The sequence below is a fragment of the Diabrotica undecimpunctata genome, chromosome 1 (genome assembly GCF_040954645.1).
Source record: "Diabrotica undecimpunctata isolate CICGRU chromosome 1, icDiaUnde3, whole genome shotgun sequence".
Classification (NCBI taxonomy): domain Eukaryota; kingdom Metazoa; phylum Arthropoda; class Insecta; order Coleoptera; family Chrysomelidae; genus Diabrotica; species Diabrotica undecimpunctata.
In genome coordinates, this window is record NC_092803.1 from 151,698,076 (window position 1) to 151,716,919 (window position 18,844).

General features: G+C 33.3%; 1 protein-coding gene across 2 annotated transcripts in view; it reads right to left on the reverse strand.

The window, feature by feature from the left end:
• Window positions 1–18,844, reverse strand: part of LOC140432381 (ATP-binding cassette sub-family G member 1) — a 176,288-nt gene that overhangs the window by 64,343 nt on the left and 93,101 nt on the right. For both annotated transcript variants that reach the window (XM_072520235.1, XM_072520236.1), the window contains exon 2: window positions 9,551–9,668. In XM_072520235.1, the coding sequence (XP_072376336.1) occupies window positions 9,551–9,668 (118 nt within the window). The remainder of the gene's footprint in view (window positions 1–9,550; window positions 9,669–18,844) is intronic.

The following is an 18,844-nucleotide window of genomic DNA, read 5'->3' on the forward strand; positions in this document are numbered from 1 at the left end:
CTTGGCTGATAGGCACATTCATTGTTTCATCAAAACGGAGTTCGTAAGATTTTGAAATACCGGCAGTTCTTCTTAGTTGTTCCATTGCTTTAATGTTCTTAGTGTAGTCTGAGTAAAAATAAAATAAATATTATATAAAAAATATATATTTTATAATTAATATCTATAAATATAGTTTATTAAATAATAAATAATAAAAATTTAATGATAATAATAGTATTTTAAGTAAATAATTAACTATATAACTTATTATTTATTGAATCCTACTGGCTGACTTCGCGTTACCGTATACACAGGTAAGCGGTCCCCCACTCTTTGCGCTCTATCTGAAGAAGGGTTGAAGGTACATAAAAGTACTTGAGACAAAAATTGAAGAGAATTTTCCATTATACAATTTTTTTACCATCTTAAATGTCATAAAGTGTAAGGGAAACGAGATATTTGCAGAAAACTCATTTTCGTAACCTTTGACCTTAAATATCTTAAGTCGCAGACACGTGATTATATGAGACTTTTGAGGTAAGTTTTATAACATCAAAATAAAGACGTATGCAAATTTTCAGCTTATTATCTTTCATTCCGAGGTTTGCCCCCTTTTTTGCCTTATTTTACTGGATTAGCACAAATATTTTGTATTTACAATGACGTCCTTCCTTATCGTCACAAGAAAGAGCCTCCCTGAATCACAAAATATCGTAGAAACCGGGTCTCTCTTGACCTTGCAAATATTTGCTAGTAATAGGTTAAAGAGTGTTACATTATTATAGATATACAGGGTGTCCCCAAAAATAGTGCGTTCCTTTAAGGTATGGGTATAATACACAATTTGGAACAAAAAAGTCCTCTAACACTTTTTTCTAAACTTAACCGTTTCCAAAAAAAAAGTTACATTGTTTTCCATATAGGTAAATTTTTATTTTAAGAAAATTAAATAATCTGGTAACGTCATATGCAGTGAAAGCGTTTCAGAATAAAAACTCGTTTGTGACTTACGGGATTTAACATAATCAAACCCTTGTTTATTCACTATTCAAGGTTATTGACATCTGAGGAAATGTAGGTAATATCTGCAAAATATTTCTTATTTATTTATATTTATTTATAAATACATTATTTTTTGCATTAATAATGTGGCGTTTGCTTTTATCTGAATTAGGGTTTTGGATTAAAATTCGAAGTTTTAAATAAATTATTATTTTTACTTAAGTAAGTAAGTACTATGGTTTAATTTCTAAAAAGTAATTAACGCAACTAAAAAAAATAAGGGAGGGGGGCCACTATGAGACGAAATTCAATTTTTAATTTTTTTTATTTTTTGTTAGTGGACAGATTCCTTTCAAATATAGTATTCTAGAAACGTTAATGTTTTCTGTACGTTTTACATTGAAACTGATTATCTGTGATTGATTTCAATCAGTTTCATAAAGCTTTTTAAAAATTATTGCAAGTGTCCCATTGTGGCCCAAGTATGGGCCAGTAAACTGAGACATGGTAAAAAAAACCCAAACACTCCATTTTATACGCAATTTAATGTACATCTACAAAAAAAAACACAGTTATCTACATAGATACTTATCTAACAGAAAATACAACGGTAAAGATAACGTAGAAGTAAGCTTTCTAAGAAAAATATTCTACTTTACTGTGATTAAATCTAAGTTGACAGAGAATTTGTGGAATGAACGAAGCCTGACTGTGTTACCCAAAGGTAATTCAGTCAGATTCGTGATATCAGAAAATCTTAACCATTGAGATATCTGAGATGATAGAAAAACAAAAATAGCCTGAATTTTTTAAACTTTTCCTTAAATAACTTACTTCTACATCACCATTTGTGTCCTTTGTTGAGATTACTTTGCCTATGTAATAAACATCTCCCAAGTCTTTAGTCTCAAACTTAACAAGGACAAAATCTTCAATATTTGGGTCTTCATCAAGGGGCTTAAATTTTGAAGGATTAACTTTTTCTCGCTGGTCATTGTCAGTGTCTGAAAACTCCTCCTCACTATTGCTGGAAGCAGAAATTTCAAATTCCTCGCTGCTCTCACTTGAAACGTAGTGTTCTATGTCTGACTGCCTTTTTTGCACTTCGAGAACACAGCTTTGACATGTCTCTTTGTCCCACGATTTTTATAAAAACTGCGTTTTTTGAGTCTCTCCTCTATTTTAGACTTTTCAGGGGTGTCAGTGACGATACTGCATGAAAGCTTGCAACGTGCCTTCCTCGCACCTTTTCTTTCGCCTGCCTTTGGAAAACCTTTCAAAATGTGGGGACTGACAAATTTTCGAGTTGATTGGCAGCTTATAGGTCTTGGAATAGATTAAATGTTGCTTTGCGGTTCATCAGCTTCCTCTTGAATAGCGCCAGACAAATGTGTGCAGCTAACAACAGGGCCTGTGGACGTTGATGGTTCTCCTTCTTCTTCATGAATAATTCTGAGTGGGTTGTTGTTAAGATCTCTGTCACTTACGTATCTCATAAGGAAGTCATCTTCTGTGAAAATGTCACTATCATATGGAAAAATTCCACATTTTTTAAAACCAGATTTGATATTAGCCGAAGCGCCTTTTCATGAGCAACTCCAATACACTGTGCAACCTGGTAACTTGATAATGGTATGCCTGAGTGGTGTAAAAGCCATGAATCAACAGTAGCATTGTAATGTGCCTTAAATGGCTGATAAACAGCCACATCAAGTGGTTGCAGTTTGTTACTGCAGTGAGGAGGTAATGTAACAATAGTGACTCCATTTTCTTTGACAAGGTTTAATGATGGAACAGTCAAATGACTTTCATAGTTGTCAAATATAAGACACGTAGGGTTCTCCTTTGTGGACCCACTGTGTTTTATAAAATGTTCCATAACTTTAACAAACGCCTCTTCATTCATCCAGCCATTGTTAGTGGCCAATCCCAGAGTCCCTGGAGGAGCAGCACTGATCATGTGCTCTTTGAAATTTTTTCTTGGGAAAATCATTGCTGAAGGTAAACTATTTCCAGAAGCGCTTACTATGTAGCATGTCGTAATAACGAGCACTCCTCTTTCCCCACTCGTGCATTTGCTTACCTGTTTACTACCCTTAGGTGCCAGTACTTTCTTTGGTTAATGAACAGTTGCTGCAGTCTCATCTAAATTGTAGATGCGTATTCCATCAGAAAAACAGTCTGAACGGTCATACACAGACTTTAAGTTGTGGAAGAAAATACCAACATTATGTTTGTTGAAATATGTAGCCTTTGACAAACTACATGCTTCTGGTTGACGTATCCGCAACTGTGAATGGCGCTTTAAAAAACCCTGCATCCAGTCAATGCCTGCTTTTTTATTAGTAGTCCAGCTCTCAGGGACTGGTATATTATTGGCTTGGGCCATCTCAAAGGCCAGCTCACGAAAATCTTTTGTTGATTTGCCATAGCACATTTTGGAACAAATAGTGATATAGTCCAATAAAGATAGTTCTTCTTCATTATTGAAAATTTTTCTGCAGCTGTAGTTAGGAGCCATACGAATATCTTGATCAGGATTGGCTTTCTGTTTAGCAACATACCTTTGCAAAGTTTGAAATTTTAGACCAAATTCTTCTGCAGCTTGAGGCCTAGACAGACGTGTACCCCTAATTCCAAGTAGAACTGCATCCACTGCCTGCTTCATGCTTTCAGTAGAAAACTGCCTCTTGTCGGATTTCCGCTTTCTTCCTCTCGACATTCTGCAACCTGAAAAAAAAATACAAAAATAAATAGACTAAAATAAAAAAATAAATAAATAATAAAAAAATAACATTTTGTTATTTAAGAAAATATTAGTGAATTAAATTTTCAATTATTTTATTCAACGTAGCTCATTTCTGATAAATAAAATGATTTATTTTTAAAATTACTGTATTTAAAAAGCAACTTCGTAATGGGCCACAATGAGACAAAAATTCTGTCTCATTGTGGCCCAATGCACAGTGTTTTACTCTTTTGTTATTATAACCGATTTATACATAAAAACTAAAACTGTAAATATCACGAAATTGAGCTATATAAACATGTGTCACATGTTAGTTATAAAAAGTAACAGAATATCTGCTTACCTGGTTAATATTTTGTGGTGAAATAGAGTGATGAAAAAACTTCTGGTGTCGAAAAACTACGAAGGTCAAACAATCCGTAGTAGACTGATATTAGCCATTTGCAATGTGAGTTATGGGTAAAGATGAAATTTATAAAATTGCTCATAGAGTGCAGCACCTGTCAAGCCCCTCCTAAATTTCAATACTTCAACTGTCTCATAGTGGCCCGTATCTCATTGTGGCCCACTCTACCCTATTTGCAATGTTTTTCTAAAATGTATTGAAATATGGCATAATTCTAAACGAATTTTTAAAATGTCAATTATTTAAAATAGAAACGCTTTAGCTTTTAACTGAACTAGAATTATGTATTTATTAAGCTCTAAAGGTGTTGAATGCCGAGGGAGCTAACTGAATTACATAGTTTACAGTGGAAATTAAATACAACAGACAACGTTTAATAATCCTAAATTATTAAATATTAAATATAATTATTAGATGTTCTGCAACATCAAAAATTCTTTCCCGTAATTCAGCTTCTGTTTCGATTTCATCTCGGTTATCATGAACTAACGACTTCTGATGTCCCCAAAAATAAAAATCCATTACATTGCATTCGAGACATCTTAATGGCCACAGAATGGGTCCATTCATACCAATCCAACGATGAGAATAAGTGGTATTAAGAAGATTTTTAACTGCTCAGGTAAAATGTACTAGGGCTCCGTCGTAAAGAAACCACATTTCATGGCGTGTTTGCAAAGGCACGCCTTCAAGAAGTACCGGCAAAACAGTTTGTAAGAAATTATAGTAGGCATCTCCATTTAGTGTTCTGAGTAATTCATATGGTCCTATCAAACGATTGTTATTATTCCAGCCCTTAAATTTATGGTGAATTATCGTTGAAATTTTGTTCTACGTTTTAAATAATGGTTCTCGTCACCCCATATGTGGCAATTATGAAAATTATACACATCGTTTCTCGTGAAACATGCTTCATCCGCACATAATACTTCGAAAACATTTTCGCGGTAACACTAAACACGATTTTCCAAAGTATCTGTTTACTAAAGTTGTGTGTCTACGTTCAGATTTTCATACTGCACGTAGTTGACAGATTTCCTTTGCTTATCAAAATGTATGTTTCGTTTTTTAGTCGAACGGTTGAATTTAGAAAAAATTTTATCCGACTTTTTTTTTATTACACTATTTTCGGGAACACCCTATATATAAAGAAAAAAATGTCAAATCTGCTAAACATATATTTAATTTACGGGATATTTTTTTAACATAATGACTTCTTAAAATACACAATTATATAAGTTGACTTACATAAATGCTTTAGACAATCTGCATATTTATTTGGTTTAATGCCAAAGAATATATTTATGTCACACCATTTTAACTAACAGACTGGTTTTTATGATAAATAATTTTTTGACAAAAAAAAATAGAAAAGCAGTTTTTAAAAGAATTACAAATAAAATTAAGCTAATTACAAGTTAGAAATAAATGTAATTTATTTTGAATATTACATTATTTTTAAAAAGTAATAAAGTGTGATTTATATTACGGGAATGTTCTTCTTAAACTTCTTGTATGTACGTTTTTCGTCGCCTGTCGCATGACGAAAAACCTACCGTCACGTGACAGGCGACAAAAAACGCAGCGTTGGCACGGCATGGCCCATCAGTTAATTATCAACTACAATCGCTACATTTTCTAATATTTAGTTTCTATGGAGAGGAATAAATATTCATTTTAACCAATGTGATAAAAGTTTACTGATATCATATATTTGATTCAACAATACAATAAGTTCTTTAATATTGTCATTTGAGAGTAATTTCAGCTATTCATTGTATACTTGATCTGGTCGACAGGTTTTATTGTTTCTTCGACTGTTGCTACATCGGAAGATGGTTTTGTAAACCGAATGCGCTCAGCTAGGAATTAAATGTCCCTAAAAGCAATTTTCTTTTCAATTCATTCATTTCATTATACTAACAATATTAGTCTTTTGCAATTATTTCATTTCGAGATGTACATTTTTCAGTTTTTCTAATTGATATAAAGTTTTAACATTCCACGTAGCAATATGTGTTAATAGTGATCTTTTTTTATTTTTATTTTTTTCCTCCAGAGATTATTAACACCCCTGTCTGATTGAAGAGATTCGGGATTGCAGGAGACTCGGGGCCATAGTATAATTTGTATCCATCATGTAGCTTTTCTTGGGAGATTTGGTGCAGTAGTTTTCCTTTCTTTTCTGTACCGCAGTATCACAGCCAGTTAAATCATTATGTCACTACTGCCTGTAAGTTTTCGATACCAAGCATATGGAAGAGTTGATTCTCCAAATTCTAGGCCCAGTAATGGGAGGTCTTGACTAGTGGGAGGTTAAATCCTTAAATGTGGATTTAGTGGGAATAGCCCTGGGAATTTGTAAGGACCAGGGTCCGACCAACTCGGTACAAAATGTACTACCTCTTCAAACCCCTTATACCCTCATTCGTGAACGTTCATTCGTTGAAAAACACATTTTCTTTTATTTAATAAAACTCCAACAGGAATGTTATGATTATTGCTATCTGATCATTCACTATGATCAATAAGCAAGTTAGTTCTATATACAAATATTACGAAAAACTTATCTAAGGTTACATTCAGCAATATTCCTTAGGCTCTAATACATTATAGTACTACTAGCTAACCTATACACTTTAGCAGCACTTTGCTCAAACGGCTTCGTTCTCTTAAGTCTTCTTATCTGGTTGGCGTTGTATAAGAGTTTGATGGCCTCTACATTCACGTGGTTGGAAAGTCTTTGTTCATGACTCTCGGCAAACTCACTTATTGTCTGGATAACCGTATCAATCTGTAGGTCTCGATGAAGATAACAGTTTCTGAAGTACCATGGAGCGTTAACGATGTTCCTTAATAATTTATTCTGATATCGTTGTATAATTTGGATGTTACTTTCTTTTGTACAGCCCTATAGCTGTAACCCATATGTTCATATCGGTTTAAGGACTTACTTATACAATAACAATTTGCTATAAGTAGACAGAGTGGATTTTTTCCCATCAACCAGTACATATTTCTAAACTTAATTTCTAATCCCTCATTTTTTTTCTTAATATGTGCTTTCCAACGTAGCGTGGAATCTAATGTCATACCCAAATATTTTGCCGTATTTGCATAAGTTATTTGGTTTCTATTTATACTAACTGGGATATGTTGTTTTCTTTTGTTAGTAAAAAATTGACATGAACAGATTTTGTTTCATTCAATTTGATACGCCATCGCCTGGTCCAGATGTTAATTTGTTCAACACACTTTGTCAAAAGCATGCGCTACATCGAGGAAAAGACTTTTCCTTCTTCTAGAGCTTTTATTCTATGCACCTGATCTATCGTTGAGTGGCTTGCTCTAAACCCAAACTGATGATTAGGAATTAGTTGTTTTCCTCTATAATCGGTTTTAGTCTCTTTAAGAGTAATTTTTCGTATAATTTAGACATGACAGGTAACAGTGAAATAGGCATATATGAAGAAGCTTCTTGTAGAGGTTTTCCTGGTTTTAGTGTCATTATAATTTCTGCCACGTTCCATAAATTTGGTACGTACCTCAGCCTAAAGGAAGCGTTTATAAGATGTGTTAATTTTATTACAGCTTTCCTTGGAAGTTGCTTTAAGTTTCCCCAGTAATTAGATCAAATCCAGAAATTTTCTTTGGATTTAAATTTTCTTTTATTTCCAAATATACATCTTTTGTAGTTACAGGGCTAATCTCCATTTTATCTTGATCAGGGAGCTCCCAGTTAATTGTTTCTTGTTCTTCTTTTGGTTGAAAAGTATTTTCTAGGTAGTCAGCAGCCTTGTTAGCCTTTTGTATATTGCTTCTTGCCCAGGTACCATTAGTATTTCTAATTTGTGGATTCTGTAAGATTGGCCTTTTTAATCGTTTGGTAGCCTTCCACAAAGAGTAATCAGTAGCGCTATCATTTGATAGTTCACTTAGGTAGGTGCTAACCGATTCGTTTTTAATTTTTTGAATTTCTCTTTTTAATTTTTGCGTGGCATTGCTTAATCCAGTTTTATCAACTGGTGCTCTAGACTGATGCCACTTGCGTCTCAGCTTTCTTTTTTCGGTTATCATTTCTCTGATTTCTTTCAGGTAGTTATTTCCTGTTATTCTTTCGACACCGTTCGTGCTGTTGTTCCAAGCAGCTTGTTGTACATTTTTATTGAGTAATTCTACATCTGCCTCGAGTTGATCAACCGTTCTTAATGGAACTGAGAGGTTATTCTTCTCTTCAAGGTCTATCTGGAAACTTTTCCAGTCAGTATTTTTGTTAACAAGTCTAGTGGGTTTTTTTTTGATAATAGTGTCACTGAATGTGAGAATAATTGGAGAATAGTCCGAGTTTATATCCAATGCCTCTTCTATCCTATGTAATTTGTTGAAATATTTCTGACTACAAAGAAGTCGATAAGGTCTGGGATTTTATTTGTGTCAGTAGGCCAGTATGTTGGCTTTCCCGTTGATATTGCGTCGCATTTTATATATTTCATTGCTTCTAAAAATTATTTCCGTTTGGTGGTAGTCAGTCGTGACCTCCAATGCGTAAGTTTTGCATTGAAGTCTCCTCCAAGGATAGATCTATGTCCTTGACTGGCCAGGAAATCTACATATTGATTTTTCTTGATTGCATGTCTTGGCGGACTGTAAACCGCTGTGACGATTAATTCATAGTTTTTACATTTACTTTTTAATGACCTGAAATTCTTTAGTTCTGTATCCCATTTCGTGATAGTGCATAATATTTTCTTTGATTCTTACTGCACTACCTCATTTGGCTGCATTATCTGGGTGAGTAGTATGATAAATTTTAAAACCCCTAAATCTAATATATGGCTCATTCGTAAAATGGGTTTCAGAAATGAGGCATATGTCTATTTTTTCTATATCTAGTATCGCTTGTAGTTCTTGCTGATGTTTCAAGATGCCATGTTCATTCCATTCTACTATAAACTGGTGAGTTTAACATTAATTTTCATAATAGTATTAATCTTAGCTCTAGGTTTAATATATATATATATATATATATATATATATATATATATATATATATATATATATAATTAAATCAATACCTAAATTCTCTTTTATACTTAATTGAACACTTTTTTATTTGTGTTTTTTAAATTATTTTCTATTCTAACGGACTATGTTGAATTTATTTTACTGTTAGTCTTAATTTACCAATGTAGATCAGTGTTTCCAATGATGTCATGCTATTTCTAAACCTTTTATTAATCAATTTATAGTCTACAAGATTTCTGCCTAAATGCCTGAGAGTATCTCCAACAATGAAATCTTCGTTTAAGTAGTTTAAGGACTGTATATTTTAGAAAATTCTATATAAATTTTTATTTAATGTCAGATCACAAAAAAATATATTTTTAATCAACAGCTAGGTTTATACTTACTGATATCCTGTGAGAATATTAAGCAAAGAGGTTTTCCCAGCTCCCGAGGGACCCATAATGGCTGTAAGGTGTCCAGAATGAAATTTTCCTGAGACTCCATCAATAATTTTTTTATAACCTGAAAAAGAAATGATAAATAAATTATAAATAAAATACATGTATGTATATATATATATATATATATATATATATATATATATATATATATACATTATATATGTAGCTCAAACGGAAAAATCTTATCTATATGGTGATAGTTTGTGGTGCTTTAACTCTGAACTTGACTCTGAGTTCTGAGCTCTGAGCTTTCTTTACTTATGTCTAGTTGTTATGTACTGTGGCTTTCCACATATTTATATTGGATAACTATCAATGTTTTGTCGATCTTCTATAGTTGTCGTATAGTTGGCAGCTGAATCACATAAATTTTACCTTCATGTTTAGACCCATTTCTCTTGACAATGACAGTTGTCGTTAACATATATTATATATATATATATATATATATATATATATATATATATATATATATATATATATATATCTGAGACTGAACAAATAGAGTTTTATTTCCTGACCGATTGCTGATACTATAAATCAATATATATATATATATATATATATATATATATATATATATATATATATATATATATATATATATATATATATATATATATATATATATATCTAATATACCGGCGTATACATATATACGCCGGTATATCAGGCGCCACGCCCTTCTGGTAGGGATCTATGGAGGAGTAGCACCGAGCCGCAAGCCCTTATCTTTTTCCGTACTGCTCCACCATATGCCGATCAGACACCAGCATAATATATTAGCCTTTTTTATTTTTCTGTACACCGAGCCAGGGCTGGAACGCACATCCACAGTGAAGCGAATGACAGTCGACCGCTTGACCCGCTTGGCTATCTGACCGATATAACATAACATGCCGTTAACATATTGAATAGTATTTATCAGTTCAGCATTGTTTTTCACTCCAAACCCTTTATCCTAGTATGCTGGAGTATCTCTCAAAAATTTTCACCATTGTCAAAACTAACACCAGTTCACCAGTATTAGAGAGGGTTTAAGTTTTCAATACTTTCAGGGACGTGTAGATAATAAGGGAGATGGTTAGTTTGTATAGCTGTTGGATGGTTTCTTGAACTTGACATCCATATCAGCCTTTACCGTTTTACGCCTTAGGACCTTTAGCAATATATTTCAGGTAATGCATGGCGAGTATGAAACCCTTTATTTCTGAAAATACCTTTCCTAATACTAACGCATTGTTCAACGCTATATTGTCGACCCAGTCTTGGTTGACTTCATTGGAATGCCCCATGCAGACGTTACTAAGTGCTACGTGTGGTCAGTGCTGCTATATGGCGTAGAGGGCTGGACACTCAAAACGAGGGATATAAACAGATTAGAAGCTTTCGAAATGTGGCTCTATCGCCGTATCCTAAAAATACCATGGACAGCGAAAATCACAAATATAGATGTCCTTAAAAGAATAAACCAAGAACGCCAACTTTTCGAAACCATCAAGAAAAGGAAAACGGCGTATCTAGGTCACATCATGCGAAATGAAAAATACCAGTTCCTCCAACTTATAATCGAGGGTAAAATTGAAGGCAAGAGAGGAATGGGACGCAAGAAAATGTCCTGGCTCCGAAACATAAGGCAATGGACAGGGATTAACGACATACAATCTCTGATACATATTGCAAGAAATAGAGAATTAATGGAAAATGTGATCGCTAACATCCATTAGTGGATTTGCATCTAAAGAAGAAGAAGACGTTTACCCATACAGATGCCTTAGAAAGATGGTTGATGCGCATTATTTCTCCCTCAGTTTAAATAATGTTGTATTAATATTTCTTTTTTCTTGGCATTTTAATTTTACTTCTTAACAGATCCAAACTGCGTACTTTTTTGTTTAAGTTTGTGTTTATAATAAAATTGCTTCTAAAGTCTCGTATTGCTTTTATAACTAATTACTTGCTTATTACGCATCATAATCTCTTAGTGGTCAAAAAGACGTCAAGTTTCTAGGAGAGATAATTTTTGTTTTAGCATTAAATTAATTTCCATGTTATGTTTAAGTATAACAAACCTGGACAATTGAAGAAGATAAGGTATGGAGTTAATAGTACGACGAAACATTCTTAAAAGGGGCGAAGGAGCTAGTTATAATAAAATGCTACAGACGACTGAGAAATAGAAGCAGATGAAAATGCTGATACACAATAACAAAAAATTTAGATTACAGCTTAAGGACCCAGATTCTTCTTGTTTTAAATTTACATCTTGTTATAAACAACCTGTTACAACCTGATATTGTTCTGAAGCTATTTTCTTGTGGCATTATAAAGTAATTACTATTTAAATGGGAATAAACCACATTAAAGGTTAAAGTACGTTTATTGACGTTTCAATTTCCACTTCGGAAATCGTTCTCAAAATACAAACGTTTGTTATCGAACGTTATAATACGAGAAAAACCGGAGTGACTGACATCATCGAGAAGATAGCCAGACTAAAATGGATATGGGCAGGATACATAGCCAGAATGACAGATGGGCGATGTACAAAGAGGTTATTGGAATGGAGGCCAAGGGAAGACAAGAGAAGCGTCGGTCGACCACCTACAAGATGGACTGAAAATTTAAGAAGACTCAATAAAAACTGGATAAGAGCTGCGCAAGATAGACGGGGTTGGAAACATGAGGAAGAGGCCTATGTTCAGCAGTGGACTCTTGAGGCTGGATGATGATGATGAACCTTTAATTGTAGCTTATTCCCATTTAAATAGTAATTATTCTGTTACAACCTGATATTATTATAAGAAAGAGATATAAGATATTTCAATAGTATAATTATGAAACGAACTTTCAAATTACAATTTTATTGTTACGACTTTGACTAGCTCCTCTTATGCATATGTATGTCTTATATTACTGCAAAATATTCAATGAGGAATTCGGAAGCAACAGATAAAATTTTAAGTTAAACAATTACACAGGTTTACAAAAAAAATATTTTTTAAAATTGTTTGGAATTTCATAACTGATTTTTATGTATTTTTCAGCGGTGATTGCAAAAATGCAATCCATTTTTTTTCTATCACGTAAGGTTTTCTCACAAAAAAGGAATTACTTTTTGGTATAATAACAAAATTTTAACAATTTTTCAAATTTTTTCTTTAGATAAAGGATTTTATTTCATGTATAATACATGTTATAAACTACATATCTAGTACACTTACATTTCTCTTTAAGCTCATAAGTCCTTATAGTAACGCTTTTGCTTTCCGTCGAAGCTTCTTTTATTACTTTTCCGGCTGTGTACTCGTTGAGGGTCATCTCGTTTTAGCATCCAGCAGTAGTCCGCTATCATGTTGACGTTCCATCTTCCTTGATACCTTCTTTCCATTTCCTTGATATCTTGGTAGAATCTTTTACCCTGCTCTTCACTTACATCACCAAGGTTTGCAGGGAAGTAGTCTAAATGTAAATGGAGGAAATGAACTTTAATGCTCATGTTACATCCCAGCTTCTTAAAGTTGTCGAGCATGTCTGCGACGATTGTCTTGTAGTTAGGATCTTTGTTGTTTCCTAGGAAACCGGTAACAACTAGTTTAAAATATGTCCATGCTGCTTTTTCGTTTGTTTCCATTTTGTCCATAACATTGGAATAAACCATTTTGTCCATAAACCAGGAAACTGTCCACAAAGATACTTGAAACACTCCCCTTCTTTTGGCAACGCCTTTACAAATTGTTTCATTAACCCCAACTTAATGTGGAGTGGTGGTAGTAATACCTTTTTGGGATCCACAAGGTTTTTCCTCTCAACATTTTTTACCCCCACCTGTAAGGTTTTTCTCAAGGGCCAAACTTTTTTATTGTAGTGTTGCTTTCTGTCTCTACTGTCCCATTCACAGAGAAAGCAAGGGAACTTTGTATAACCACTTTGTTGACCAAGCAGCATTGAGATCACTTTCAAATCACCACATAGTGTCCATTTATGGTCTGAATAGCAGAGTTTGTTTAAAACCAGTTCGAGGTTTTCATAACATTCTTTTAAGTGAACAGAATGTCCAACTGGCATAGTAGCATACTTATTGCCATTGTGTAGAAGCACTGCTTTAAGGCTTCTTTTTGAAGAATCTATAAAAAGTCTCCACTCATCAGGAGCATATTCTATTTTGAAACGTGCCATAAGTCCAGGAACCTCACTGCAAAACACCAAGTCACCTTCTTGAGAGAAAAAAGATACAAACTTCTTTTCCCTGGAACAATACCAAGAAAAGGATGTACCCGGAGCCAACATATTTTTATCTTTTAATCTAGACCCTAAAAGTTCTGCCGAGTCTTTAGGAAGACCTAGGTCTCTAACTAAATCATTCAGTTCAGATTGTGAGAATGGAAAGGGATCGGTTGTGCCAGGATCGTAGCCATCACTGTCTTCTTCACTTTCACCTAGCTGAGCCAATGGCTCGTGGTCATCTAAAATACCATCCAAAGAAACTGGAGGAAAGGGTATTGGTACTTCAGGTCCATGAGGAATAGGGCGAATGGCGGATTTGATGTTAGGGTAAGAAATATTCTTTTTGTTTTTCAAATTGAAACCTTGAACATTGCAAGAACAAAAATAGCAGTCATCACTATGGTTTTTGGGCTCCCTTCAAACCATTGGTATTGCAAAACGAAATGACTGCTTTTTACCTTGAAACCATTGTCTCAGTTCTTCAACACACACTGAACAAACTTTGTGTGGGGCCCAAGACTTGTCTTGATCACCCAACTTTATACCAAAATAGGCAAAATATACCTTTTCAACAAAATCGGAAATGTTTCTTTGTTGCTTTTTAACTGTATAGTTACCACAAATGTAGCAGAAGCAATCTGGTGAGTTGATACATCCTCTGGTAGCCATTTTTCATAAAACAACTTTACACCACAAGAAAACAATCTGTTTAGGCTGATGCCTTGAATTTATGTTCTTTGTAGTTCGATAAAAAATCACTGAAAGTTATTTGATTCACACTTTATTGCCAACTATCCGTGTGTCACGAGATATCATTTAATACTACTCTCACAATCACTACTACAAATCACTAGTAACCACAGCATGTGAACAGCACAGAGTGAAGAGATACTGTGAACTGAGAAGAACAGGTAGCAGAAGCTCACTGCTTGGTGATCTAGAGGGGGATGGGTACTGTGGCAGACAGGCACTGACATAAAAGATGCTCAGTGAGTCAGTAAGTGGATGGCGAGGGAGGGGAGGCAATGGACAAGTCTTCTTCTTCTTCTCGTGCCACTCCTATCGGAGATTGGAAATCATCATGGCCACTGCGACATGTATATACAATCTCGACAAGTACCGACATGAAAATAATGCTGGTTTCTCCTAATCAACTCTTTATTTTACATACAACTTGTATAGTAAAAAAACAGCTAAGTAACTGAAAATACCTTAAAGTATTTTTTATACTTATTAAAAGTACTATGGGCTTAATAAACAGTTCATAAAGATCCAAAAAACAAAAACTCAAACTCACTAGAGTACGGAACTATGTATAAAAATATCGAAAAAAAGCTAAAAATAGACAAGTAGTTTGTGGAATATCTGTACGTGATGGCATGTTTTCACTATTTTTCCCAAAATTAGTTGAAAATACTATAAAAATCACTTATTCAATTTTAAACAATTTTTATGTCGCAGACCTGTGTTATGATTATTAAAAATAAATCAATCAAAATTAAAGAGCAAAACTTATCTAGGTTTTACAAATAAAAATGAATGTAGAAATTTTCCTATATGGACTATATGGCCTACTAATCAACATACTGTTCCTGAATATAATGCAGGTTGATTGTAGGCTTTAAACTAAGAAGATGACCGAAGATATCCAAATTGACAACCTTATGTTGACTGTGTGCTTCAAATTGAGATGGTGATTGAAGACATTGGAGGACAACTGGACCCACACCACCACGCGGTACTTGCGTGGAAGCCTCACAAGAAGAGAAATAATAAAAAAAAACCCAAGTAGAAGTTGAAGTAGTTAAGATGAAGATTTTTGCCGATAGGACACTCTGATCAAAAGATATAGAATTTTTACCGTCGAGTTGATACAAATTTTATTTAAAATTAATTTCGTGCAAGAACTGAAAAATCGCTGGTCGCTTCAAGCGTTGTTTCTTAGAGAATGATTCGTTCTACACAAAAAGTGTTTATGACCATTATTATTCAGAAGGGCGTGCATGATTTGGATGCTAAATTTAAAATTGGACACTGAAAAATAAAATTACGTTTCTGCATACATGATTTGAACGCTGGGTGTAATTGAAATGCAAATGGAAAGTCAGGTGCTAAAATTCTAGAGATTAAGCTTGATAAGGTTTATTTGTCACTTTGAAATAAATACGACATACATTTTACAAAATGGAATCGATCGATACAGTTAGTTTGATACTCATGTATCCTATTTCTAACGAACATAATTTTTTTTCTACTCTTTGGATCTTTAAGTCTATTACTTTCACTATTACAGACACTATTAATTTTAATTTAAGTTTCAGTTTGAAAATTTTTTAAAACATCAATAAAATGGAAAATATTTGGATGAGCATGGTAAAAATTATCATTAAAACGCGAGTGGAACGATTCACAAGCATTAGTTGTTAATTGTAAACTCGCACTCATCGCAGCCCACATCTCCGACGGAAATGTTGTGTGGTCGCCGATGTAGTTGTCCAATAAGTAGTCGGAAAACTTTTCAATTTTTGTATCCTTTGGTTGAATAGCCATAAAATCATAGGTATATGAAAGATTCTTCGACTTCTGAGGGAGGTAAAAATGGCAGCCCAAAAATATATTTCAGCCATTTAGATATTTCACTGCCTGCCAATTTATATTCCCGAATTAAGCCACAACCACCGATATTACGATACCAAGCTTGCATAAGATGAAAACGGCACCCTTTAATGTGCATATTTGGAAATTCAAAACGTGCAGCATTGTGGAAAGCAATTTCAAAATGGAGAAAATGATTTTTGGATTGAATTTTAGACCAATTACTTCACATTTGCGATTCAAAACATTAAATAGTTTTATATAGGTTTGTTCCGATTTGTCGGGAAGTAAATAATAACACAATGGTATATAATGTCCATTGATAAATACATGTATGGTAAAAAATTGCTTGAAATATTGAGCACAGTAACTAAATGTACCGTCCATATAAATCGTTTCACTGCCGCACAGAAAACGCATGTTAGTGTTACACGAGAAGATCATAATGTTAGAACTTAGTTCAACCGCAAATATAAAATTCTCGTCTTTAAGTGTTTTGATATTTATAATATTTACCGCAGCAATAGTTTCTTCTTTACTTTTGGGCAGTTTCGGTTGAGCCATTCGCCGTTCACTGTATATTTGATTTCGTATTAAATTAACGTCTTTAACAGACATGTGGCTCAAGCAATCTACATTTTCTTTCAACGCACTATGTATGATTTTGGACGGCCTTTCGGTCAAATTATTCTTAGCCTTTCTTTTGGCACTGCTACGCACAATCTGTCTATTAAGCGTCTTGATATCACACTCGTGATTATGTTCTAGATTACTTCGGATCACTAACTTTTCTGGCCCTTTTTTGAATATCTTCGCTTTACACGACCGTTTTACGTACCTCCAATACGTTTCTCCCGATTTTAGTACTTTATCTTGAGAAAAAGTAAATCTGTTCACTTTGAGCAAAATTTTACCACGATTACTTACTAACGTTCAAATTTCCATGTTCACTTTTCACTATTCTCTGACAAACTAATAACTACTATAACATACTATAAGCTATATTCCGGCAGCGTCCAAAACAAGGGTACTTTTAAGACCCTCAGGTACTTCAGCGTCGAAAACATGCCCGCCCATTCAGAATTATCTCCCCCTGCAAAAGAGGGTTTTAGAAAGAAGCGGGGGATAGGAGTGGTAAACTTTTTTGCATATTTTGTGGGATCCCAAAATTAATATTCTCAGCAAAAATCAGCTTGTTCGTATGATTTTTAGAGGTCAAATCTCTAACGACTGTACTCATCATAAAATTAAAATATTGACAATTCAAATATTGTTAATATTTAACTTCATTGTGACCGAAAGTAACCCGTTATACATACTCTGCACTACGTGTGGTCTAACTTTTATAAAAATACTCGTGGCAAATGTATATATTTTTGTATATATTTTTGTAAAATTTCAGAATGTGTTTCCTATGACCCCTTTAATAATTCACCACCCGATATATCAGTTATATTTCCTTTTTTTTTAAAGTGGCCCTGATGATGTTGCCGATGTCATCTTGTTTATGAAACGTTTATAGTTAAGGATTATATATTAAAAAAAAAAACAAGATTTGTTATGCTACACAATTTCCATAAAAGCTGACTAAACCGCTCTTAAATGTTTATAATAAAATTTGTAGGAAAAATCGTATATTTCCCAAATACCTACATTTTACCTAAGTTTTATCAAATATAAATCATAAATTACTTTTTAATATCAAAAATATCCTTTTTAACTAATATTCATTGCGTGATAGACTTTGAAGGTGAGACATGGTTTTTTATTAGTTAGCTACGTTTTTTATTACATATGTTAAAGAGGATGTAAAAAATAATGACTAATGATTATAAAGTAACATGCAACTTTTGGTAATTACAAAAACTAGTTACATTTAACATACAAACGTGGCTGTTTATCATCTTTGTCGTATAATTTTATTCAATAGTTAGCTTAACAATACAAGTAGAGTTGAAATGTCGTAAATTTAATATTACGATGAAGACTAAATACAGAGTTAGCGAAATAAATATCGCTAAACGTCTAAATGTAATAAAAAAAGAACAAAGAAGGTAACATTAATTTATTGACAAATTTAATGTTAAGTGTTATAGAAAAGGAAATATTACCTACAGCAAAATCTGTTCCACCTATTCTTCGTTCACAAATTGTTGAGAGCACGAAATATGCCTCAAACTCATAAAACGGTCGTAAATCATAGGCGTTCCTAAGGTGTTTATTCATTAAATAATAATATAATGTTTTAATACTGTTATATAATATTGATAATATTTTAATACTAATATATTTAGCAAAAAAACAATTAAAACTTTCACGGCTAATGTTATGTAATTATATTATATTATTAAAAATAAGAATTTAACCATTAACAATTTTGTAAATAAAATATCTTATCTCTTTGGATATTTCAAT